This window comes from Anas platyrhynchos, chromosome 12, assembly GCF_047663525.1.
Source record: "Anas platyrhynchos isolate ZD024472 breed Pekin duck chromosome 12, IASCAAS_PekinDuck_T2T, whole genome shotgun sequence".
Classification (NCBI taxonomy): domain Eukaryota; kingdom Metazoa; phylum Chordata; class Aves; order Anseriformes; family Anatidae; genus Anas; species Anas platyrhynchos.
In genome coordinates, this window is record NC_092598.1 from 18,880,719 (window position 1) to 18,908,296 (window position 27,578).

At 35.7% G+C, this 27,578-nt stretch overlaps 1 protein-coding gene across 1 annotated transcript in view; it reads left to right on the forward strand.

The window, feature by feature from the left end:
- Positions 1–27,578, forward strand: part of ITFG1 (integrin alpha FG-GAP repeat containing 1) — a 71,245-nt gene that overhangs the window by 38,215 nt on the left and 5,452 nt on the right. Inside the window, exons 10-16 of the mRNA XM_027466992.3 lie at positions 5,163–5,335; positions 13,137–13,287; positions 13,770–13,878; positions 16,937–16,980; positions 18,827–18,905; positions 26,321–26,445; positions 27,261–27,343. Coding sequence (XP_027322793.2) covers positions 5,163–5,335; positions 13,137–13,287; positions 13,770–13,878; positions 16,937–16,980; positions 18,827–18,905; positions 26,321–26,445; positions 27,261–27,343 — 764 coding nt within the window. The remainder of the gene's footprint in view (positions 1–5,162; positions 5,336–13,136; positions 13,288–13,769; positions 13,879–16,936; positions 16,981–18,826; positions 18,906–26,320; positions 26,446–27,260; positions 27,344–27,578) is intronic.

Below are 27,578 nucleotides of genomic sequence, written 5' to 3' on the forward strand. Positions count from 1 at the left end.
TTTTTCTTGCATATTTTTAGAATGACTTTCTAATTAAAAATGACAATATCAAATGGCAGACAATAATGACTTGTTCTGACCTAACCTTTTTTAAAAAATTATATCTTGCATTTTCTTTTCTTGTATTCTGACTCATCTAGAAGTGATGGAGCTTTTTCTTCTAAACCATTTTAACTTTCCCATTATGAAAAAGTGAGAAAATGTCAGTACCTTCATTCTTGTCTACAGTTTTTCCTGTGTTGCATGTTTTCTTCAGGTAGAAATCTATTCAAACATCTTGCTTCCTATTTTTATTTGGAAGTGAAATGTTTAATTTCATTGCATTTGGTCATCTATGAGATCAACTGACCCAACTTCTGATATTTGACTAAATGAATTAATCTTCATGAGAATTGATAAATAGAAATTTTGAGGCAACAGAGCAAGATCAATGCTCTTTGTTTAATTAGTAACTTTACAGTTTCAGGGAAATAATAAGCCCTTGTGGTGCAGAATGTATTGAAACAAGGAGATGGTATCCTGTGTGTGACAGCTAGATAACTATCTGGAATGTCTGGGAAACAGATTTCAAATCTATTACAGAAAAAGTAGAAGATGCTACATATCCATAATTTCTGTTCTGTTTTTGTTGTAGGGTTTTGTGGGAGTGCTTTTGGTAGTTACGATTTTTTGAGAAAATTATTTATCTTAGATCTTGAGGATAATAAATTACATGACTGTCTTTAAAAAAAAGAAAAAAAAATCTTGTGGTAACTGTAAGTGGTTTTGTCCTTCATTGTCACAACAAGCAAGTAGTGATATTTGATGAATAGAAATGAAAAACAGTTAATGTGGTTTTATTGTGTTGTGATTGAGATGAAACATGCGATATTGTGGGGATAGATTGAGATGAAATATGTATCTGTAGAATTTGTGGTTCTGAGCAGTTATGCTATGAAGAGGCATTCAGTGGCATATCAGGTTTTGGAGTTGTTGGTCTGATAAGATCTTGTTTTGTTGGACAGCTGTCAGTCTATGGTATATTTCCTTCTTGTGCTGTGTGTGGTGTAGCTGGATGGTTACTTAGAAAGCCAAGCAGATCTAAGAGAATTACTTCAAATTTCAAGGATGAAATTCTCTCACCATAGGTTATATTTCATTTAACCATTTAATCTTCAGAAGTATTAAAAATATCTCAGGTAAATTTTCCTTCTTTTGGATGATGAGGCTAAAGGACAGGCCAAAGCAAAGAATTGCATACAAGCGACCTAAGGAGATGCAGACCTACTAGGAGTTTGAAAGAATGTGAATGTTTCCTCAGCAACAAAAGAATTGCAGTCAGATCTGAACTAGAATCCCATATGCTGTTTCAGATTGTAGCTGGTACTGGGACACCTCAGGCTTCTTGAATTTCACCTGCAGTAAGCTGCAGACTAACATGCTGATTTAGGTCTCATTTAGATTCTGAAAATCAGACTGAGCTCTCCCTGAAACTTGTTTTAAAGTCCCTGGTAATGTTTATTGTAGAAACTGTAGGTATTGTGATATTCTTAGAGATGACTAATCTTTCTCTTAATTTTGTCTAGTATTCAGTATGACTTTATTTTGTTTGTTTCCTGAGGCAAGCAGTATCATTTCAGTCCTTTAATTTAAGAGTTTCTTTGTGAGCATACTTATAACCTTATTTTTTATAACTGTGAACCTTATTGTAACCTTTATGCAATAGAAAGAGTACAGCTTTATTCCTTTTATAAATACAGCAGCTGTAGTGTAGAACATAGCAATGCATCCTATAGCAAACCACAGGTCTTCCTGGTATCGTTCTGTAGGCTCGACATGTAACCAACAGCACTGATTATCAGCTGTAGTTTGTCACAGCAAATTACTTTTCTTGGTTCCTCTGCAGCAGTATAAAGGTGGGGAGGGGGGATTGCAGTTGATGTAATTTTTCATTAATCCCAGATTATGCAAGATCCGCACATCTCTGGATTGTTTTGTCTTTCTCAAAGCAGCTACGAGTCTGTGAGCCATGCTCTTGTATTCAAAATATGACTTACTGCTTTAGTTATTCTCTTCTGTGTTGCTAAAGTAATGCTGGGGATTAGCATCTTCTGGGCTTTGGACACCATAAGTTAATGGTGTAATGTATGGTGGTGGGTTGTTTTTTGTTTGTTTTTTTTAAGTGGTGGCTACTCAGTTGTATATGGAATTCAGGTGACCTTCATATGCACTGAAAACCTAATGCCTCCTGAAATTACTGGATTTATTCTTTATGTGCAGCCGAGCTATAATGCATGCAAACAGCAGAAGGGGAGCCCCTAGGAAAAAGGACTTCTGTTGCTGTGGCCAGTTCTGTCAGGTCACTCTTGATCTTTGTACAGGATGCTATATAGTGCCCCTTGCAGAAAGGAGGAGAAACCCTGGCATTTCCAGGAAAGGCATTGGCCAGGAACGGACTACCAATTTCCAAATGCTTTCTCACTCACAGCGAGCTCCGTGCCTGTGTTACACGGTCTGGAATTGGGCAGCTGGCTGGATGGGCTGATTGTTCGTAACAGGTTTCCTGGCCAAAGCTTAAAGTACAAGATGCTACCCCCATATTTTTGGTTCAAAGAGCAAGCGAACTGTGTTTCTTAACGCATAAAATAACATGGACTCACAGAGAAATGAACCCTTTTTGAGTTAGGAGGGGTGAGTGCAAAAAGTTTTAAACTATCTTTAAGTACTTGAGATCTTTTTCAAAGTGAAAAAGAAGCCATGTTTTCATAGGGCAATAAAGTATTCTCTCTACTACTTGACGAAAAATATTTGAAGAGTTTGAGAATGGATTTTCAAGCACTTAAAAATCATTTTAGCTTATAACATCATTAATTGAAGGAATATATAAATGTTTTAATTATATCAGTCCAGGTAGTTAATGAAATTTAACAAAGGAAAGAGTAAATCCTCTGAATTCATTTAATTTTTCCTTCAGATATATTAACTGTTTGTCAATCTTTTTTTCAATCTTAGGTAGGTAAGAGAAAAAGCATGATGAGACTTCAAGAAATAGCTTTGTGTCATTACATCCCACCTATTTCTATTTTTCAGTAAACAGAAAAAAAAATGGTTTTAGTCTTTTTCCTCTTAAGCTTCATACTTGCTATTACAACTTTTAAGTAATTTTTTGGGTTAACAAATTCAAAAGTAGTAGCAGATTTATATTGTTGACAAACCTATTTTTATTTTTCTGCTTTCTGTACTGAAATATGTCCTAAGCCACAGGAACAATTAATCTTGCATTCCTTTACTCTGTAATAGTTATAGGAGAAACATACAGAAAGAGTTTCACCAAAAATGTGCATTACTCTGTGAACTTAAACTGTCAGAGTAAATTATGCATGGTACCAAAATGTGTCCAGGTTACAGATTGGACAAGACTAATGTTTTGAGATGTTCCAAGACTGCCATTGTAAAAAGTCCCACAACCGGTTCAGTAAGATGCATAGTGATGTTTAGTAGCAATAGGTGGTTTTTTTCCTCACCTGTAGCTTTATATGTTAGCATTTACTGTAGCCTTTATAATAGTAAAAATGCTATTTATGAATCATTTTCTGAGTAGTTTTTCTTTAAAAAGGTAAAAATTCAGGTTTACTCCTAAAATTTCTTTTTGATTTTTTTCTTTAAAATACTGTTACTGTACACAGCAATATTTAGAAACTATATGGTAAGTATAATCGGATTTCATTGCAGTGGCAGTTTTTATTTTGCATGGAATCATTAACACAATATTTCATGGTTCTGATTGCAATTAGTTTTTCAAATTTCTTGTACTTTGCGGTAATATTTCAACTCTTCTGTATGACAGGGAAGTGCAAAGTCTAACACTGAAACTTTTCTCTCAGGTTGAGAGTTTTTTTTTTCCTTTCCTTTTTGTTTTTTTTTCCCTTCTTGGATTCTTCAAACTTTGAGCAGCTAATAGTAATTAAATAGGTATACATATGTTGGGGGGAGGGAAGAGGGGAATATGACCAAGTATGTTTAATTTAAACTTTGAGTTCTTATCAGTGGCATGTAATGGATCATCTTAGTTCAAACATGGCAAGTTACACAGGCAAGCACACAGTATATGTGCATCTGGCAGAACTGTTCTAGGTTTCTAAGCTGCCTGTGATAAATTTGACCTTAGTGCACTTATTAAAAAAAAATTTGGGGGGTTCTCATGTTCGTGTGTAATCTCAAGAGACAGGTCCAAGTGTCACAGACAATTGCCATGTGGCTGGAATGTTGTTGCTTGCTGCTTTGTGCTAGTGAGGGAGTCTCTCCACAGCAGGAAACAGTGCTGTCAGGGATCTCATTCTGGGTCCTGAAATTTCTAAATTAAGGCTTGGGTGAGAGACATTGAAGATGCTGTTAAGTGCTGTTGACATTGCTGATAGTGATCCTTTAGGATGGCACCCTTCTGTTCTTTTGAAGATGTTGTCAGTTAGCTGACATAGAAAATTACTTCTGGCTTTAAAAATGGCACTGATTTTCTTTCTGTAGAATTGAAATGTTAACCCTCATACTTAAGTTTCATACTGACTTGTGAAATTACTTTGATTTTAATTAAGATAAAATCCTATTTAGGCCCTCTGCAGCCCTTTGTGGAGGGTAAGTACAGATACATTCTGTTTCTTATCCTGGAGAAACTGAAATTGTACTTTGCACTTCCTTTGTACTTTCGCAGATTTAATGAGGGTGTACCCCTCTTCCAGTTTTAATGCTGCCTATTGCTTGCAATTTTAGAGGGAAAAAAAAAATCTCGAGGATCTGAAGGCCTAATAGTTCAGGTGTGGCTACACTTTAAAAAAAAAATAAAAAATAAATTACAGGCAAGCATGAATTTCAATGAAGTTTTTCCTGAATATTGCTATACACTAGCTGATTTCTAAAAACATATGTCCTTCATTCTTATAACCTTACCTAGTTTTTTTCTGTTCTGGAAAAACTTAGTACATAGAAAAGGTTTTGTATTAAAACAGTCATTTGGTGTCAGAGTTGTGAAATAATCCTTAGTTTCCTCTTGGGAAATTCATAAACCATTTCAGAACTGTGATGCAGTATAGCCCTGTCAGCCATTTTAAATAGAATTGGGTGGGTTTAATACATAAAATGGATTTCCTTACCTATCTGTTCTGTTCTGTTTTTCTTTTCTTTTACAGTGGATTCCAGTCTTGCAAGACTTCAAAAATAAAGACACTGTTTGGGGCTTTGTACCACATCAAACTGACAAAGCTACATCAGAAGTTACATTTCCCATTACCCTTCATATTGGAGATTACAATATGGATGGCTACCCAGATGCTCTTGCTATATTAAGGAACACATCTGGAAGGTGAGGTATAAGTAAACCTAGAAGTAAAGACCATTAAATGGTTGTACAGTCATCAGTCATACAGATTAGTAAATTTTAGTGCGTTTTAGTGTTTAGTGAAGTACCTTGTGGACTTTTTATTAACTTTCCTTGTATTTCTTTGCTCCTACTTTTTTGTTCATCTGGATGTTTCATCTATTTTCTTGTCATCAGAAAGATGGCAATACCTTTCTGTGCTCCAACAGTTTGATCTTGATCTGCTGAAATCTCTTTAAGTTTTTTGAGCTGTTTTGCCCACTGATTCCTTTTATGGAGGACCAAGCAACCAGTTATTTAAGATGAAATCTTGCCTTTTCAAAAGTTTTGTGGGTTTTTTTTAGTGTCATGTGCGCTTCAGTGATCAGAACAGCCAGTACATTCTGCAACTTCCATGGGACTGGATGCTCCATTTACAATAGCTGGGATTCATTTGCTACTTAGTTTGTCATCATTCATGATTTATTGTAGCTGAGGCAACAGAATTAGGTTATGCTCATAAATGTTTGTAGAAATCAATTTGACTTTTTTGGCTATTGAATTTTGCAAAGTGATATTTGTGTCAACAGCAAAGACTGTATTTTTTCAAGGTACAGTGGAGAAGAATCTTCCCTTTTAGAGAGAGAATAGCTGCAGTAAAACATGGTGATAAGGACCACTGCTGAAGACAGGTCTTCCAACTTCAGCCTGTTAATTCTCACTACAGCTCTGTGATCACTAAAATTACTTAAAACCTGTTAGGCAGGTGCCCTGTGGCTGGGATAGAGTTGATTTTCTTCCTAGTAGCTTGTATGGTGCTGTGTTTTGGATTTAGGATGAGAACAACGGTGATAACACTGATGTTTTAGTTGTTGCAGAGCAGTGCTTTGTGCTAAGTCAAGGACTTCTCAGCTTCTCCTGCTGCCCTGCCTGCTAGGAGGCTGGAGGTGCACAAGAAGCTGGGAGGGGACAGAAGCAGGACGGCTGACCCCAACAGGCCGTTCCATACCAGGAGGTGTCATGCTGAACAACAAAAGAGGGGAGTTGGCGAGGGGGGGGGGGGGGGAGGCAATCACTCAGGCTCTGGCTGGGCATCAGTCAGTAGGTGGTGAGCAATTGTATTGGGCATCACTTGTTTTGTATATTATTATTTATTCTCCCTTTTCTGTCCTATTAAGCAGTCTTTATCTCAACCCATGAATTTATAGCCTTCTTCAGATTCTTCCCCCTCTCTGTGGGATGGGGAGAGTCTTGAGGGGCAGGTGAACAAATGGTTTTGTGGTGCCCAGCTGCCTGCTGGGTTAAACCGTAACAGCATGTCACAGACAGAAAATGTGTCGTTAGTAGAATATATACCCCAGTGCTTAAATCCTTAGAGAAGGGAAATAAATGATTCCAGTCTTTCCTATTAAATTTGTCAGTGTAATTTTTCTTCCCTTTTATTCTTCATTGTTTGCTTTCCCAATGCTTTGTCTTGCTACAATCTGGTGTTACAGCAGGTGTAGTGATCCGAACTGGGAGAGTATTGTACATCAAGGAGTTAGTGATCCACATAACAGTTGACCTGAGTACATGCCTCTGCTGTTCTGCACATATCACTTGGCTGCAGGATAAACTTAGTCAGCTAATCATGATGGAGAAGCCTGTAGGCAGCTTCCACTTGACATCTGGTGATGATGCCATTGGCATGTCCTTGTCTTTACCTTGAAGCAGCATGTCTTCACGTGAACATCGTTTTCCTTGACTATAGAAATGAGTGGAATTGTGTACTTCCAAGAAAAACGTAAAAGAGCTCTGGAAAGTTTTAATGCCAGTGAATCTCACTATGAACAGGGTATGCACAGCATGTGCCCTGACTAGAGGTCTTGCTGATACTGTACAGCTTGGATTTTCCAGCACCGGATTATCTATGCTATCCACTCTTCCTTCCTCACATCATCTCCCATAAAAGGTATTTTAATCAATGCCCTGTTAAGTCTCAACATCTTTCTTATTGGGATCTATGATGAATACTTGCATGTGTGCATTACAGGGAAAAATTAAGCCTCTGTCACAGGTGTATTTAGTATCTTCCTCTGTATAGTGATGCATATTAGATTGGGTATGGATTCATAGTTTGAATTAATACTCAATAAGGAAAAGAACTGAGGAGCTCACTATATAGTGTTTAAAAGAGTATACAGCAAGAGTTAGATGCTTAAGTTAGAATCAATCCAGATCTTCCAGTGATTGTCTAAACATGAGTCACCCACTGACATTTTTGTGTTGGAGTTCTTTACGTGCACCTGCCTAAAAACATTTCTAAAAATGACCCAGTTTGAAGAGCTACGTGCTTGTATTCTGCCTACACAAAGTTGTGATTCAGAGACTGAGCAGCTGAGCTCTGCCACTGTATTTCTGAGCCCTAAGATAACTAGCGCAGCAGCCTTTGAGCCTTAACATAACTAGCACAGCAGCTGGTTTGGTTTTGCTTTTTTTTTTTTTTTCCTCAAATATGGCAGAGGAGAAATTGATGCAAGTTCTGGGCAGTAACAGCATAGGCGAAGTTAAAGCACTTAGTCCCTGATTGTTGGGTTTGTGGGTTTTTTTTGTTTTTTTTTTTGTTGTTTTTTTTTCTTGCTCAGTTGGGTGTTTGCATCTTCAGTTCAGCAGTCATTGAAAAAAAGACTATAAAAAGTCTAGAGAGCAGCCTGGAACCAAGGTCTTTCCTTTTCCATTGAAACACTGAGGCATTTAAAATGTTAAGTTCTTGTCCCTTGATATTTCTAAACTTCCCCCCCCCTCCCCCCCAACTCTTTCATTTTCTGCTGTACTATAAGCTGTCTCTTAGGGCTAGGACACTTTGAAAGAATACTTAAGGAGTTCAGAGGTTTTTGGTTTTTGTTTTTTTTTTCAAGTTTTTTATCTTTTAATAGTACTGGGAGCATCTCTTGTCTGGATGGTATATACTTATGGCAATGTAATATGTAAAAGGTTTAAGTAGTTTATAAATAGTTACTCCTATGAAAGCCCAGGACGTTACCTGTCTCACAGCAATGAATTACTGTGGTACACTTTTGTCTTTATTCTCCTTGCTTTTGGAATTATTTATTCAATTGGGTGTGTCGTAAACTTATTTTGAAACTTGACTTCAAAACTGAGTGACATAGTTAGGCATAAGGACTTAAAAGTTCTGGCAGGTGATTTGACAGGCTGTTCAAAGTAGGGTTCAGAAAACTGAGGAAGTCTGACAAAAAAAAAAAAATACGTTGTGTGTTAACACAGTATTTTCCCTGTATTTGTTGAAAGGTAACAGAAACATTTTCTGTAGTGACTATCAAATGTCACTTTCACAGTACCATAAATGCTTTGTTTCTGAGAAACATAAGCAAATGCTTCCTTTTTAAAATTTGTAACTGGGTCAGAGAGAATTAAAAGTGTGGGAAGTAAATTAAAAGCTCTTCTTAAATTAGATCAAGTTAAAATGAAAACCTTATTTAATTGATTTTAAACACTTCTGGATCAAGCTTTTTACTTCTTTCTTTGAAGCTTTTCATGCTATATCTACAGATCTAATTTCAGTGATTGATTACTGTGATTAAATGATAAAAGCATTTTTGTAAACTCTTGACCTCAATCTGTGTTACAGTATAGGAGGCCTAGCTTCCAGTTGCTGTCTGTAACTTAAAGAAATTAAAGGAAGCAGAAGCCATTTTATTAATCTGAAAATATACTGATATGTGACAATGGAAGGATATGACTAAAATCAATTCTATTTTTATTATAAATGTGGAAAGGACTTTCAGATTTTTTTTAATTCCTATAGAACACTGAAATAAAAACATTTATCACTCTTGGGAATAACTTCAGTTTACTGTCCTTCCAGGTGATTAATAGCTTCAAATACTCCTAGAATTGCCATAAGACCAGTCAGATCTCCTGTCATATTCGGTCAGTTTTCAATAGGGGCATGCAATGTTCTGACAACACGGATACATTCCTTATTAACAGCAGCAACAAAAAAAGGAATCACTTCTGGTTGCAAGTTGGTGGGGGTTTGAACTACAAGGGTCTATGAATTCAAACAGGTGAGAATGCTGCATTCAATCAGATCTAAGGTATTTGTCAGCCCATTGTGAGTTCTTTTAACTTTTGACTTGAGTCAAAACTGACACATTAGAATTCCAGTCTACAGGTCTTACTTTAGGCTACATACGTGCATGATTTTTTCTTCCTTCTAGTTATGGCTATATTAGAATTTGTGTAAGTATATAGAATAATAATAGGTAAAGGGCTTTTACCAGTAGTTACTGATTGGTTCATCTCTACTTACTATCTTATCTAAATTTATTCATTTTTTTTTTTCACATGCTGTTTTTAAATTCACTCTGGTGATGTTGGAAATCTGACTACTTCATCGGAGTCTATAATGCTTATCCTTCGTTCAGCCACCCAACTAGATGAAATAATTTATTTAACTACTTGTTTCCCAAGTAGAAAACTAATAATTGGCATCTAGCATTGCAAACACATAATCCAGGAATCATTTTTCAATGAGGCTTTTACACCGAGGGAATGCTTTTCACAGGTTAAATAAAGTAATGGTATAGATGGAGATAGATGGTATCTATCTCACATACTGGTGACAAATAGCAGTAACGATTGAAACTTAGAGCTAATCAAAAACTGAATGTGAACAGTTGAATGAAAAATAAGTATAACGCACTTCTGCAAAGTTCTCCAGGCACTCACGCACAGGTTTAAATAAACATATGTGTATTAATCCTTTGCGTGAGTCTACTTAGGAGTCTCATTTGACCAAATCATCTCTTCCTAAATCATTTTTAGTCGTCACTGTCAGAAACAGGGTTGGATGAAGAACTTCTTTAAAATGTAGATTCAATTGACTGTAGATGAGCAGTTGTTAAAAATACAGACAATTTAATTTATTCTGAATGTCTGGAGTAAGATATTAGTTGTTTAGATGTCCCCTGTATAACTGTAGATGGCATAGCCTAAAACTGATGGAATGAGAGTTGTATGAAATTAAGCAGTATAGATTTAATTGTAATTGTGAAGTAGCATGTTAAAAATAAAACTAAGATAAATCTTCAGTCTGTCTTTGTTAAGCCACGCTTGCAGTAACTCAGTCTCACTAGATTTAGCTTCGCTGCATGTAGCCTTCAGTCAGAAGGTTCCAATCTGAAGACAATGCTGTACTTCCTCAGCAGCGTTTGTAAGTTGTTTCAGGTAAAGTTCTGCAGGTAGTACACTAGTTGGTGACACTATGTTACATGTTACAATGGTGTGAATATAATAGTAAATGTTGAATAAACACTAAAAGTTTAGCAAGTATCCAGTTAAGGGTGATTATGCTGGTCTTAATACGCAGCGCAAAAGAACTCTGAATTCTTGGTATTTAAGCTGATTTTTTCTCTATTGTCTGTCATACATTTTTGTAGCACGTGAGCATAGATTGATGGTTTTATCGTTGTAACGGTCTGTCTTTGTGTTTTCCTATAAGCTTTAAGGGACACTGGTTTGTCATTTTAAGTACGTTGTTGATTTTTACTGTTATAGGTAGATTTTTTTTCTGACTGTGAATCTACTTCAAAATTTGGTTCAAAATAATAAGGTCATTAATTTACTCTTGGTAATCATAGCATGAAGGAGAAATAAAATACAGAGGAAGATGCTTTGATTCTGGTAATTGTAGATTAATTAAAGCCCTAAAAAAGCATAAGGAATCAATTAGCAGCCCGCAGGCCAAATCCAGAACTCCTCAGGAGTTCTTCCAAGAAAGAACTGAACAGCTGATGGCTCTTCTCTTTGCAAACAGCCAGGCACTGCAACTTCTCCTGTTGCTGTAGCCTTTCAAAAGAATGGCCCGCAACCAAGGCTTCCCCCTCCTGTGCTGAGAGGTTGCACGGGGCAGTTCCCATATCAGCACAGCCCGGGGAGTGGCCTGGAATCAAGATCAAGAAAGATAAAACATGGCTAGCTGTTACTTGGACTCTGTTGTGAATGTTGTATGTGCATCTTATGTCAAGATGATGATGAAAAAGAGAAATTGAAACAATTTGCTTAGCTTGAGTTGTCACTTTAATTTTATAGTTGGTTAATTTGACATAAAATAAGAATGTGAGCACTTAGCAATTTCAAGTTATGGTTATGAGATCTCAGGTTCAGATAATACAATGCCTTAAATATTGTAGATCACCTAATTTGATCTTTAGCTAGACATTAATTCTATATACTCTTGCTTTTAACAGTGACATTGTAACAAGTGGGTTGTTCAGATTAAAGCTTAGTCAAATGCAGGCGTATGGCAGAGAAATAGAGGCCTATTTTTTGTTTTTCAAAGAAGCTCAAGAGATGTGATTATAAGGTTTTGAGGAAAATATTTAAATATCCCATTTGATTTTTGACAAATCTTACAGTGAACAAAATCCTATGTTATTTCCATTGTAGGTTTTGAAATACTAACTTGACATTGTGCAAAGAAACTACTACTACACTGTCAGAAATATTTTTTCCTCAAGGTGAATGTTTTGCCTTCCTATCCTAAAAAGGATGGTGCAGAAATATGAGTATTGTGGGATACGATTCTTATTAGAAGCAAATAACCCGAAATATTCCATAGAAACAAAAACTTTCCTAAGGAAAAAAGCCGAAGTTACTGTGACTGTATCCTGGAGGCCTTGGATGCTGTTAAGATATGGAAAACCACCTTTTTGTCACCTTCTGGAATGACATTATGTTCAAGGTCGTAGTGAAGAAGTGGTTTTGGTAATTGCCCTGGGCTCTGACATGCTCAGCTAGTTTTGCTGCTAGCTAGCAGCAGTTGGCTCCTCCATCTCCTGCCTCTGCCCCCGGAAAGAGAAGAGGAAACTTCATCTGTTCCCACTGCCAAGGCAGTGATGGATCCCCGTGGGCTCCCAGGATAGTAACTGAGACTTGCCAAGGAATCAGGCTCCCAGCTGGTGAAGTCCTGAAGGTTTTCACCATTCCAATGAGAGTGGCAACCTTACAATAGAGAGGCAATGTATGATGCTACTAGCCATCAGCATGCATATATGAATCTGCTGGTATGAACCCTGTGTCACTCATCTGCATCTCCCACCAACAAACTGATGCATATTAGATGAATTCTTCAGAAGGGAGGCTTTTTGCTATGCCATACCTGCTACTCCAATCCGTTTGTTTCTTGTTTCAGTATTACAGCCTTTCTCTCTATTTATTTGTCTTGTGACAGCAAATGTCTAACTTGGTTTGTCCCACCCAATTTTTACTATCCTACTAGTTTTTTGGTTTGGGTTTTGCTTTGAACCAATTGCAAATGTACTAATGGAGATGTGATTTAATCTTAAATGTGTAAACATCATGTAATGTGTAAGAAAATTAATACATGTAGAACTTGAGGTGGGAACAGATTGTCATAAAATAATGAAAAAAGCACTGACACATTTCAAGTAGCATATAAGCTGAGGGACCATGGGGAGGGATTAAGGAAAATGGTAGTTAGGTGCACTTGAACTTGTATCTGAATAAAGTAAGAATAATGAAATTATTCCTGCTGATTTTGAACTATTTAGTGTATTCATAGGTTTAAATCAGGCATGACATGATGGTTGTAATTCTGCCTGTGAAATTAATATAAATGCGTATGGGTTTGAAAGTAACTATTGGCTGCTAGCTTTGGGTTTTTGTTTTAATATTTTTATTTATTTACTTCATTTGTATTGGATACTAGAAAAATATTGTAAATATATATATATATATTATTTAGACTTCTTATAGGAAGTAAGTTGTTATATATGTTTTACAGCAATCAACAAGCCTTCTTACTAGAAAATGTCCCATGCAATAATGTGAGCTGCAAAAGCGTGCGTCGTATGTTTAAAGTTTTCTGGGAGCTCTCAGATCTAAATCAAATCAAGGATGCAGTGGTAGCAACCTTCTTTGACATATATGAAGATGTAAGTTCAACTCTTTACTACAGCAGGCAGCATCATTCTGTGTTGCTGTACCTGTCTTTTTGTGCCGTTGGTAGACTGCTTTGTATAAACATTTGCTTTACAGCTTGTGGCAGACACTGCCTTTAGTCTGGGATGTTGCTGCTACCTTAAGTTGCTCTCTGGAAGCTGGGCATGTAGCAGCAGCCCATCAGTGACTAAAAGTTTACTGGCCCTCCATATGGTCCACTTGAGCTGCTCTCTTCCATGGCAAGAAAGAAGCCATGGACCACGTGCGTTGCCCTGGTTAGCTGTGGATGGAGCACTCTAATATTGCCCAAGATTAATGTGATATAAAAGATATTAATGTTATTAGTGGAAGCATAAACTTGGCTGCATATGCTCCATGTTCTTCCTTTTCATCTCTAAGGGAATTTACTTGCTAAATTTAGATGTTATCTAGAGTAAATCAGAATTCTAATTTAAACTTTTCTTTTTCCCTCTAGGGAATCTTGGATATCATTGTAGTAAGCAAAGGCTATTCCAACAAGGACTTTGCTATCCATACATTAAAAAACAACTTTGAGGCAGACGCCTATTTTGTTAAAGTTATTGGTAAGTTACTACCATATAATCAAATCAACATCAGACCTTGAGGGGAATATTTGATCCTCTGTGTATGATAATATTATGGTAATGCTATGTGCATGATAAAGCAAAAAGCATGGCATAGAAAATATTAGGGACTGCGTAAGTATATTGCAGAATCTATACTTTGGTATCAAACAAAAATGACTTATCTAATTTTTTTCTTGTTTTATTTTAGTGTACTTATTTATATTCCAAGTTAATTCTGGCCATTATTTTCAGCACTTTAGCTGTTTTTACCAGTTTTGACGGCAATATCCTTTAAGGGTTTATCGTCTTTAGAGCTTGTATTTTTGTTTTCACAAGAATGTGTGTCTTATTTCACTTGTTACCTAGAAGCAGTCTAAATCCTTCTTTGCATCCTGGAGCTTTCATTGACCAATTTTGCATTCTAGCAAAATTCTAAAGGCAATACTAGGTCTTTAAAAGTTGATTTCTCAGCTGGCTTTTGAAGGGAGAACAAGAATTATCAACTGTCTAAAATATAATCTGCAGGGAAACTGAGTTTTTCAAACTAAACAAAATTTAAGGAAGATTCATGTCTTCAGTCCATGCTGATAGATGACAAGAAATGCTGTCTCTGTGCATACAACAGAAAGTAACCAACTTAAAAATAAATAAATAAATAAAAGAGTAAATAGTAAGAATAATTTCCTAAATGACAGCTTTCCTAAAATATATCATACTACAACAATTTAGGATGGCAGTTACCATAGCAAGGGTATGTGAATTAAATCTTTGGTTTAAAATGCTAGAATTAGATTTTGATATTTGTAACTGGAAGTAATTATATGTTCAAATTGCGCGCCCTACCATGTTCTTCCAGACTGCAAAGGTGTTGAGCTTTGAGTCCATTACTTGTCTATCTTGCTTGATTTTTTTGAGGAAGAGTGAAAGATGAGGCTGTAAGTAAACTCATGTGGAGAAAGCTAAACCAGTGAACTGGAGGTTTGCTGCGGAAAGATTGCATTTGTCTTCATTTTACTTAAATACACCTAATGCTTCAGCCTTCTACATGCCATAAGAACTGCAGCCACTACTGTGAGCTGATGTATTTATTACTTTCTCCTTAGCTTGGGATTTATTTTTCACCGTAAGTGAAAGGACTACAGTGATTTGCCATGTTGACAGAAGCCTTGTTTTTAAATAATACTGCATATGGGTAATATAATAGACACGAGCATGCAGAAAGCCTTCTAGAAAAATCATTTACTTCGTGAAGTTATATTAGAATAACAACTGTGATATTTTGAATGAGGGAAAGGAATAATTTCTGATGTGCTTTTTGATTCAATGTATGTACTTATATCTTAAAAATCAAAGCAAGCCTTTTCTAGCATCATTTCAGGGTGTGGGCATTTCTGCATAGAAACCCCATAAAATGGGAATAAGAGTGTTCTAAAAAATTTGTGCTGTGATACAGGCAGAGTATTTCTAACAAAACATGCTTTATGCCAATTGGTGTATCACTAACTGCATTGTGTTCACTTGGTATATGGACAATGAGAGCAGTTTTGCTCATTAAATCTGATGTCCACTGCACTTGGTCAGATTATTTGTTCCAGCGTGAAATTGAACAGCAAATTGCAGTGTTCTGTTTTGCATCAAAATGGGAAGAGTTGGTGCCACTTACATACACACCTCTGTCTAGCATATAGTATAAACTCATAGCTTTTAAAGTATATTAGTAGGTACAGTCTTCAAATTGTGCTTTGCCACACCTTCATTTTATTTGTCCTGATGTCCAGACTTTTTGACTGTGTAAAAACAGATGCTTCTGTATTTGGATGTCTGAAATGTTAAGTTGCAAATAAATTATAACTTGGGAGTTTTAGCAGTTGTTAAGATTTGCACTCAGAATACTACAAATGGTCCTTCACTAGAACAGTACCATTTCTGACTCTAGTTTGGAATATTTTCTGATCAGACTGCTACACTTTGAACATTTTATGTACACCACTTGGTATTTAACTGTCACCAAAGATTTTATACTTGAACCTCAGTGGAACCTTAAAGTAGATAGAAAATGCTTTAGAAGCTTCCTGCCGGTCAGAATGACCTGCCATCAAATCTGGTCCACATGTTTATTTTCTCTGTCTGCAGCACTTGCTTGGCAGTATAACTCATGGAAAGGTTATGTTTTTATTTGTCTGCTGCACTGATGTGGTCTTGTTTGTATCTTTTTCCCTGCTCATGGCCATTACTGGGCTGCTTCTCAACCAAACTGTTGTCATTTAAGTCTGAACATTGCATCGTAATGACACCTTAGATTTCTTGTATGCGTATGTGCCTGTTATTTTTCTTTTTGCTGTTATTTTCTTTTAAAAGGCATTTTAATATGGTATTCTGATAACGTGACATGGTATTTTAGGTTATAGAACAAATGGCTTTCATTGTCCCTCACTTTGTGAAACTTGTAAATGTTTAGTATTTCTGTAATTTAACTGATTTTTCAAGCTAACAAGTAATTTGACAACTCATAGGCTTTAGATAATAAGTAGCATTGTACCCATATGCTTCTAATACTTTTGAATACATAGAATAAATGGGTAATGGCCGTTTTGTTTATTAGAATTTCAGTGAATTGCTTTCAATCAAGATGTAAAGCTGTCACTAGTATATGGGGAAAAGCTTTGGCTTTCCTTTCTACCAGTTAAAACAGTAAAGCTGAATATCTGTCAAGTATTTTTTTAAATGGTTAGAAGCGAAAGGATGATGAATAAAATGTGCAGTCCACTATTTTTAACGTGTTACAATTTGGAATTTTTTCAACTGGCAAATCTTTTGGAAGCTGCCTAACAAATGAGGTATGACAAAACAGCGATTAGCTGATTAATTTCTACAAAGCAATATATCTCAAACAGATTAAAAAAAAAAGTACATAAGTCATACAGAAGGAAGTTATTTTCTTCATGAATTTTAATGGTACATGACATCTGTTAATATACTTTAATGGGTTTCAGAGGTTTTGCTTGTAAGATGGATGTTAATATAAACACTGTAAGCTCACTTTTTGTATTTGCAGTTCTCAGTGGCCTCTGTTCTAATGACTGTCCTCGGAAAATAACTGTAAGTATAATTATAACTTTACTATTTAGCTTCAGATGAGCTGGGGCTTTATTACACTGGGAGATGTCCACGTCCATAACTGAGAAGAGTTACTGACTGGAACAATGTGTAATCCAAATCATGACTGGTCAGGCTCAATGTATTTGAGACCCGTATCTTTCTCCAGCTGCCTGCTCAGAGACAAAAAGAATTGACTGATTCTGCAGTGAGCATTGTTAGGCAGCATCACAAGGGCTGGACTTACAGGCACAAGAAAAATGTGGGACAGACTAAGCCATGAGCTGCCTGACAGCAGCTTCTGGGCCAACATAGAGAATATGGGTACAATGAAGAGAAGGGAGAGGAATGTACTTGGTTCTAATGGTTCTGCAGATCAGTTACATGTTCATGTGCTAATTTCTATTTCATGTTTTAATCATGTCCAGAGACCTTGCATGTCAACCACCCAACTTTCAGTTAGCAGATTAGTTTTCACAGTGAAAGATGGACTAAAAGAGGAACTCAGAGAAATCAAAGCTAGAGTTTGCATCTTAGCTGTGCAAAAATACTATCTTTTCCTACAAGCCTATTTTAAGTCATAAGGTTAATTTCTGTTACAAAATAATAAGGGGTTTTGGTAGTATTATTAGCTTAATTGAAAAAGTAAAGGTTTAGAAAGCAAATCTTCACAACAGAACAGCAGATGTTGATGAGCACCTCATTATAAAGATCATTGAAATACTAATGCCTTCACTGCAAAAGAAATTTTGTTAGAAAGTATCATGAAGTATGTTATGCCAGAGTACAGCTACCTGGCAAAAATAAAGCATGTTTTAACCTTATTTACTCATCTTTCACAGTTCTGCATTAACATATTTTATCTGTCTTCTTACCTTTCATTCTAGTCAATTCATTATTCTTTTTCAAGCCTTGATCCCATCTTTCATCATTATCACTTTATTCTTATGGTTTGCAACTTGCTATTTTTGAGGCATGATGTGAAATGTGTCATCTCTTCTTCAGTGTTCTTTCTGCAACTCATCTGAAAGATCATCTACTGAACTGGATGCCCTAATATCAGTTTAAATTTGGCATTTGAAGGGAAGAAAAAAAAAAAAAACACCTTTAAAATCTGTTTTTTCACTTGTTCCCCCCTCCTTCCCACCTTAACAAATAATTTCCCCCACGCACACATCCCGTTCTCACTTAGGTACATTTGACATGGTTCATCACTCAGTAATCCACCGCTCCCTTTGATTTTTTTCCTTCCATTTCCTCCTTGTAACCATACTTTGATGTTTAAGCATATTTTCTGCCTCCAAAGAATTTATTTTAAATAGATATTGGTACTTGAGAAGTAATTACTCAGCCACTTTAATTAAATAAAATACTACTGAATAATAAGAATTTTTAATTAAATACTGCTGAATAATAACAATTTTAAATTTGTGTAGTATTTTTAGATTCAGGAAGTCCATCAAGATGATGCATTCTCAGAAAATATTGAATGAGTTCTGTTTTGTTCAGAACATGCAGTTATAATGTCTTTAAATTTAGTTTTCTAGTATACTTCAAACTCCCCAGAAAACATAAAAACCTTTTGCCATAGGACTGAGTAGTATTGTGCTCTTCATGAGAAACTAAACGGTACTTATACAACTAATAAGCCTTGTTTTGAAAATGAATTTTAACATGTTACCATGAGCAAAGCAATAACAAGTTTCAGAATTATCCATATAAAGAGATCATTTTTCTGTGAAAGTGTTTTCGGTTTACTATTTAATTAGTATTGCTTTTTATCTGTTCTTAAAATTTTGCCTGCTTCTTCTTCCCTTCCTATACCCCTCACCCCACCCCGCCCTTGTAGCCTTTCGGTGTTAATCAGCCTGGTCCTTACATCATGTACACAACTGTAGATGCAAATGGATACCTGAAAAATGGGTCAGGTAAGATAATCTCATAAGAATACACGACTAAATAATAGCAATATTCTAGGGGAAGAAATGTGGATATATTGCATCATAAACCAGTGATAATTCTCTCACCTTGAACACTGCTCAGAACTGTTTATTCCACCCTAGAAAAGATAAAGAAATAAGATATCCTGAAATATGCAATACTTCTGTATTCATATGTGCTGCGGGCTTGAAAGTATTAACCTATGTTTGTCGGTTAAACCAGTAATTAATGCCAGTATGAAAATGCAGAGTACTCCTTCCAGGTGCACAAATCCACTTTAGCAAACTGCTAGGATTAGTTGTGTTCTTGCTTCTATTGCTCTGAAGTTTTTCTTCATAAGCAAAATCTAGTAAGAGCTTATTGTTTAGGTAGAAACTCAGAACTGCATCATGAGCTTAGAGATTTTCAGGTAGTCTGAGATAGCACAGTGTATCAGACTCATGCCCTTAGGCAGCCAGTTCACATTGGGTAACAACTGGCATATCTCTGTGATTGCAAATTATCAAGATGAAGGCTGGCAAACTTTGTCAGAGCCAAGTCACAGTACAGCCTTTTTAACCATACTGGAAAATACTGGCAAAGGCTTGTACAGGATTGCTCTCCTGATTTCTTTAAAAGCCTGAATTCCTGTGGACACGGAACTTGCTTCAGCGTACCGTCTTGGGTATTTGTAGTCCCAGATAACTTGAATCTGTTGGCCTACTGAAGCCAATTTTAATTGAAACATATGTGCCTCAAGTAAAACTTCACCAGTTCTTTAAAAATCAAGTTAGGTAGAAAACAGAATTCCATGTGAGAAAAAGACTTTACTTAGAGATCAACAGTTATTTGGTCTGTTTTGTCTTCAGGCTGGCCATGTGGTCAATGTACTTTACAGTTGGAGTTAGCCATAGCCTGAAATGTTCTGCCCAAGCAGTAACAAAGGAGCAGAGCAGACAAAAGCTTAGTGCTCTGTGGAGGGATTATAGGGACGTAGATTGTAGGGTTAAAAAGCATTGCAGGTTCCAGCCAGGAAACAGGACTGCTCGCAAAGAGATGCGGGATGGATATCCATGCAAATACAGACATGTTTTATTTCACAGTTCATGTCCTGGTTTTGAAGGCATTTTGACTCAGGTGAGATCTCTAGAGGTACCTATTGTGTTGTCCATTTTACTTTATTGCTTATTGGACTGCCGGTTCTCTTCTTGATGACTGGGTAACTTGGTTTTTGACCTATTTTGCTTACATGTTGCATATTAGTCATAGAGTTCAGTTATGAAGATGTATAGAGACATTTTATTTTACTCATCCCTTTTTTTTTTTTTTTTAAGACCTAAATTCTTGTGTTGTTTTTTTTTTCAAAAGAGCAAAAGTGTAAACAGCTTGGAACCCATCTAATATCTTTATAAAGAGCAAAACTCCTTACTTCACAAATTTGTGTAATAAAAATTGGTGTTCACTCATCTCTTCTTTCTGCTGTTAACTAAACTTGCATTTGGTCACTACACCTCTGTACTCTTCAGGGCTATCTTCTTGGAGTACGGACCCATTAATAAAGCTTCTTGACAGTTGCTCTCACAATTGCTGGAATTTACTATAATTTTTGGATTAGAAAATGTCTTTCCAGACTGCCAATTAAAGTTCATTCAGTGTATTCATTGAATGAACGTGCATCTAAACGAAGAAATCAGTGGGTTTTAAGTAGTGCAATGTATTTACTCCTTCAGGCTCACTGGGACTTAATGTGGGCCTGCCTAAATTTGGTACACACATGCAAATATAAACCAACTTAATGAAAACGCTGCTTCATAGTTTCTCTGGCCATGTGACTTTTGAGTAGATACCTACGCACAATCTTACTATCAAAGAATCAGAAGTACTGCCTATGTAACAAAAATACTTTTTTGCATAAATAAATAAACACATTAGTAATACAATCAAACGGAAACCACTATAAAGTAGCTATAAATCAAATAAACTACAACACAACCTCTGCTCAGATCTAATTATACTCATTTAGATTCATTGTTGACGTAGTTGGAACAGTTTTTCACGCTGCTACATATCTGTAGTTAACACAGTTTCAGACTTAAATCCTATATGTTAAGTGAGGTCATAACATACATTTATAAAACCATGTCTAACAGCAAGTAAAATCTGTATTATCAAATCCTTAAACACTTTATATATATATGGGGGATACAATAAATGCTGTAGAGGATTGCATGTTGGCAGACCTGGATAATTTATGATATACTGTTTTTTAAAATAAAATTAATTTTTATAAATTGACTTAGTTTTAAGCAGAAGATGGAAAAATAATGCATTTATGGAGTCTCAATGCAGAATATATATTAAAAGCTTAATTCACAGAAATATAAGCTGATTTTAAACCTTACCTTGAGGAAATGTAGAATTGCAAGTTCAGATGGGTTTGGTTTGTGTTTGACCCTTTAGCACTCGTTGTTTATGCAGTATTATAAAATAACCTCGTGGCAAAATAAAGATGATTGTACTACTGGCATCTGTGTCATGGAAGAATGCACATAGCTTACACATTCATTTTATCTGTGGCCAGGAAAGCTGGTTTAAAATTTGGACCTAATTTATGTATCATTCTTAATCTTTGTTTTCTGCTTTCCTCTTCCAAGGAAATTAACCTTTTTTTCCTTAAAAACATCTTAGGTTTGGTTGTTTGTGTTTTTTTCAAAGGGGTTGCTTTTAGAAATTGAATGTTTTTTACAATTTATGCTGAGAAACAGCTAGCAAATATGATTTAATACTGCTACAGTACCATTCATCTTCACTACTACCATATTTACAATAATAAAAAACTTATTTTTTTACAATAATAAAAAACTGTATTATTACAATAATAAAAAATCGTGATGAATTTCCTTTTCTGTTTTGACATTACTGTTATTTCATAATGAATTCCAAGTGTATTTATGACCCTTGCAGTATTGCTACAGGGAATTTTATAATACTCTTTGATCAGTTTCTGAATTGTAATATGTTAATAGATTTTTGTCTTTAATTTCTGCAAGTACTTCTCAAAATTGAATTTTCTGTAGCTATTATATTAAGTTTGTACTTAAACTTTCTTCTCTTTCAAGTCCTACTTGTAAAATTCAGTAAATGTTTCTCTAACTGGAATTTTAATGGTATACAGGTTACTGTCTTGAAAAGATTTGCCTGTTATCTCAGAATTGTGTTCTATTTGACCGTCAGGAAATACCTCAAGCAACACTTTCATGTATGTGTATTGGTTGACAGTACCAAATCCAGATAGTATTTTGGGGCCATTTATAAACCTACACATAATCTTTTCCACATTAAGTTTAAACAATATAGCATCAATACCATTCTAAAAGTTATTTTTTGTCAACTTATTTCAATTCTTTATATAATACTATAGAACAACCCATATCCAAAGCTTTGAATTTTATGAAAGCAATAATGAGGGAATCCGATAGTTTGTTACATTTTTTATTATAATCTCTTTCCCAAAAAAGTAACATGAATAACAACATTGTTCTTTATCTAATGAGAATGGTGTTCAGCATTCAATTTATTTTTTTCATGTCAACTGATGCTGCTTGTCTTTACCACTGGTCTTAGCATAGGAACAGTTATTGGCTGGACCGCTGAAGCCAAACTTATCTATTCTTAAGTTGCCCTTCCATCCCTGGGCTAAAGTAAATCGTACAGTAAACGAAGAAACGTTCACCATTCTGTTTCTGATGTTCCTAATTCTGCAGGTCTTTAGTTCTGAAATATGGTATCTTTCACGTATACAATATTCATGCAAAAAGTAGAATAACAAGGCACATATGGCTGTCCTTATCAAACTCATTTTAAGGTTCTTTGATCTGCCAAGTCTTAACTACAGGAAATTTGCATAATTGAAAGGGTTTTTTAAAACATTGTTAGAATTACTCTCTCTACTATTAACATTCCAGTGTGCTGTTAAAAGATAGCAGAATAATAATTAGTGTATACTCAGTGCTTTTACTTCTACATTGCTCAATTCTCTTTTAATCTTAAACAAGAAATACTGTTAAATTAGTTACAAGGAATAGCAATTACCAAAATAAGCATTAGAATTGAGAAGTATTGGGTCTTACATCTTTCGTTAACATCTCCACAGACCTTTCCTCTCTGAGAGGGAATTCAGTTGTACAATTTCTAATATTGAATCAATTTTATGATCAAATCAAGGTCTGTTGTAAATCTGGGAGAAGTAGGCAAACTAATTTCAGGCATGCACTCACATCTCCTGTCTGCAATCTGCCTTCTTCACTCCCTATTTCACCTCTTGGAGTTGTTATTTTTACAGAGATTCCACAGCTAAGTGTGTGTCATCCAGGATTTTTAACTCTACATCTGCATTTCTGGGTTTTTATTGGCTTCTGACACTGCCTGACAAAGACTAGAATAGGCTGAAGTTGAGCACAGATTGAATTAAAGCTGCTCTTGTGAGTTGGGGGGATACAGGAGATGAATTTAGTAAAGTTAATTGAATGCAATTTTAGGGGCTTTTTTTTTTTTTTTTAAAGGATGCTGAAGTTTAAAATACAATGAGAAGCAAAAAGTCAATTGTGATAATAAAATAGTAGCATTACTGAATCTCACAGGTTTTGAATGTGTTTGCTGGAGGACTGCAGTAATACTGGCCTTATCAAACTGGTATCAGTTTATACAGCTCTAGTTATTAACAGCTCTGACCTTGGCTAAACTGCAGTTATGTCATTTTTGCAAGCTGGAGTGGTCCACGGTAACAATAAAAATGACTTCCTACTTGATGTTTTTGGTTTCATTTATTTTATTGTCAGTAACACAAACTGATTTTCTTAGAACTAAGTGTCCATATGGACTCAGAAAAACATAAATAAGATCAGATACTTTAATGTAGAGCAGCTGGTTAATTTACTGGAGTATTTTCATAAGCAGCACAAGGCCAATTTCATATTGTAGAGAAGCACAAGAGAAGCATTTTAAATTTATTAGATTGTTGCCTACTCAAGGGCTGAACAAGCTGAATGGCAGGATTGTCGTGAAACTTCATACCATGAACATCTGGCTACCTCTAGCCATTGCCATCTTTTTACTCCGTTTTTCTTCCTCTCTGCTACCTCTTCCCTCTTCTACCACAATACGATTTTATTGTGTTCCTGCTTGCTTTCTCCCTGTTTCGTGCAACATCAGAGACCTCAAAATACCTTCTCTTTTTCTCCTTTGTGTGAGGGCCTGGCCTTGAAGTCTGTCTGTCTGCTGCTTTACACTCAGATAAGACTAGCAGCTCCATAACAATAGCAGTACTGGCTGACTCCTTACTGTGGTGACAAGCCAAACTGCTGAGGGAAAAATACAGTTCCTTCTAGATCTTGTGGTAAGATCACCTTTGGCAGAGGAAGCCTGCTGTTTTAGGCAGTGTGTAGCTTACCAAAACTATTTTTGATACATTTTTTGATGTATCATGTCTTAAATACCAGACAGACCCTTGTGATTACACAGGTAAGGCTCAACCTGGATGGAACTTCAGGTTGAACTTTTATTTCATGTTTTCACTTCAGCCTTTTAATTTTCTCTCTTGAAATATGTCAATAGACTTATTTTTGACTTTGTAGTTAATATGAAATGAATAGGGTCATAATTACAGCTTGTGTATACCAAAAATATTAATCCTGTGGGGTAGGAACCACAGAACAATAAATTATTCAGGTTTACTCAAAGACCAATATCCATGACTATGCATAACATTACCCTATGATTAGATTCTTCGGATTACTTGTACGGATCAAGTCATGATTTGTTTAAGCAGCTGTATGGCTGAAGTTGTATGGACTGATCATTTTTACAATCCTCATTTAAAGCTCTTCCATTTTGCTGTTTTGTCTTTGTCTTTGTTTTAAGCCTTCTGTGATAGAATGACTTTTTACATGCTGTTAAGTCATGCCCTTATAGCTTTTGGAAATCTGCTTACTCTTTGTTGTTGCATTGAGGTCTCATGCTGTTTAACTAAATTGGATTGTGAGGTGGACACTAAATTCATCGCTGTAATAGCTGCTAGACACTACATAAACATTGCAGTGTGTACAAGACAATCAAAGGAAGTTTAATTTCCATAGTCAATTGACATTGCAAGATTCATTAGGTAGAATTTCGCTGTTTACTATATAGAAAGAAGACTGTGTTCATAGTAAAAGCTTGAATCATTTAGTAAATGAATACCTGAATTCTGTTAAGAGGGGTTTTCTGGTTGCTATATGTGCTGATATAGTATGCAATACATTTTTCTATGACTTTTTTGTATAGAAACCGTATTTGAACTCTAGCAATATTGCCAAACTTCATATATTCAGGTGTGAGTATGTGCAGAAAGCTTGAATATCAGCAATATTATGATTTAATTGTTGCTTCACTTGAAGAGTTGGTGTTTCTAGTTTTAATTGTCTAGTTTTGTGGTGTAAAGTCATTTTTAATGAAAACCTATTCTAATGTAGTTACGTCAGCCTTGGAGCTTGGGCTTTCAGAAGTATCACAGGTGTTAGTAGCACTGTATATAATAGGCATCTGAGTTGCAAGTGTGCACATTCAGTCCACTCTCCCCTTTTATTTTCAGGCCTGAATTCCCTGTGGTGCTTATGAGATGCTAATATTCGTGCTGTGGAACCACATCACTTGCTAAGAGGCTTTCTAGGGAATAAAAAAAAAAAAAAAAAAAGGGGGGGGGAGGGGAGTCCCCATAGGATCTGGATCAGTTTGCCAGAAATTGAGATTACAGGAGTTCTACTTAAATGGAGTAATTGGCTACCTTAGAAATAAGATGTTGGTGAACCTGCAGATAGCTCCAACAAAGAATGTTGTTTTTCCCTTACAGTCTCTCACTTAGTTCTTTATAAATTACATGTTCTTGTGAGGATGTAACTTGCAACCACTGTAATCCTGTTGTCATTAAATCCAATTATTATTAGAGAATTTATGATCGTTTTCTTAGCTAATTTTCTAACACACAAAAAAAAAAACACAATAGTTACTGATTAAGAATGCGAACCTTCACGTGTTGAGTCTTACCTTGTAAATCAGTGGGGCAAGAGGCTTGGCACCAACCGTATCAAAACAAACATCAACAGCTCATTTCTTCTTAACTAGTAACAAATAGTAGAGTTTGACATAGAAGTGGTGCTCAAAAGAATCATCTTACCTAGAAATCTCAAGCATTTAAGCACTTCTCTAATGCCCACAAGTAGTTTGGAAATGTGGGATTGAATCTTTAGGAGTTAAATAATCATGAGGTTGTTCAATTTTTTTAAAACATTTTTATGGTTGACCCAGAAATGCGTGTTTGTATTGAACAGCTTGTTTTGTTCTGTCTTTCAAAATACTAACTTGAATTTCCTTTCTAATTTTATTGCAGCTGGGCAACTTAGCCAATCGGCACATTTTGCTCTCCAGTTGCCATATAATGTGCTAGGCTTGGGACGTAGTGCTAATTTCCTCGACCATTTGTATGTTGGCATTCCTCGTCCTTTAGGAGAAAAGGTTAGTTGAGATTTAAGATTGTCAAAATTTGTGGTGTTGCCTTTCCTAATAGAGTTTAGAGAGAAATACTCCTAGGGACACTTATTTCGGAAGTACAAATATCAAAGAAGTTTGCCAAAAAAACACCCCATAAGGCCTGGTTTTGGGGGTGAGCGTAAGCCCTAAAGCTGTAACAGTACGAACAAAAGATGACTGGGATTGTCTATAAATGTTAGGAATATGGTGCTTGTTTGTATCATAAATGCATATTAGGCCTGGTGGATCAATTATGGCCTCAGATGTAAGGTTTCCCTGGGGCTGGTCTGGCTGGCCTGTAAACTCAGAATCCTTTCTGCTTCAGTGCTGGCACCGTGATCAATATGATGGGAGGTGGAAATTGCCGTGATAATCTAAATTTCAGGTGAAACATGAAAGTAGGGTCCTGACCACTCTGTCTTTAAAAACCTAATGGTACTACTTTAAGGTATTTGTATTAAAATACTATCCAAATTGTGATTTGGATAATTGCTTTGCCTGCATAAAATTCCTTTGCAGAATTGGATCTTTTCTTCTTTCCCTATTATGTTGTTACTTTATACTTTTTAAGCAGATGCTGTGTTTCATGTCAGCAACACTTATTTTGCTGTTTGTTGTTGTTTTTGGAGCTTTTAGAAGAAAAAGCTTGAATGGACATAAGGGAGTAGTCACTTTTACTTACAAAAGGAAAAAAAAAAAAAAACAGTTGATTTTTGTTTCAACAGAGAATTTCAGAATTCTTTGCTCTTAAATTAGGAATTGTTTGCTAGGAATTGACATAGTCTTTGTTTTTCTTTCAGTCCATAAGAAAACAAGAATGGACAGCTATCATACCAAACTCTCAGCTTATAGTCATCCCATATCCTCATAACGTTCCTCGAAGGTAATTTCATCTTGAATTGAACTTCACAAAATTACATTATTAATGCCTATAAAATTAAGCATTATGTGTAGGTTAAAAAGATACTTGTCTAGAAAGTAAATCAAAAAACAACCAAGAAGGAGGGAGTTAGCTCTCTTCATGTTGTTGCTCCTGTGACTGGGCAGAATACTTGTGAGTATTCACCCAGACTCCTATGTAGTAACCATTAACAATCAAAACCTATTACCAGCACAAC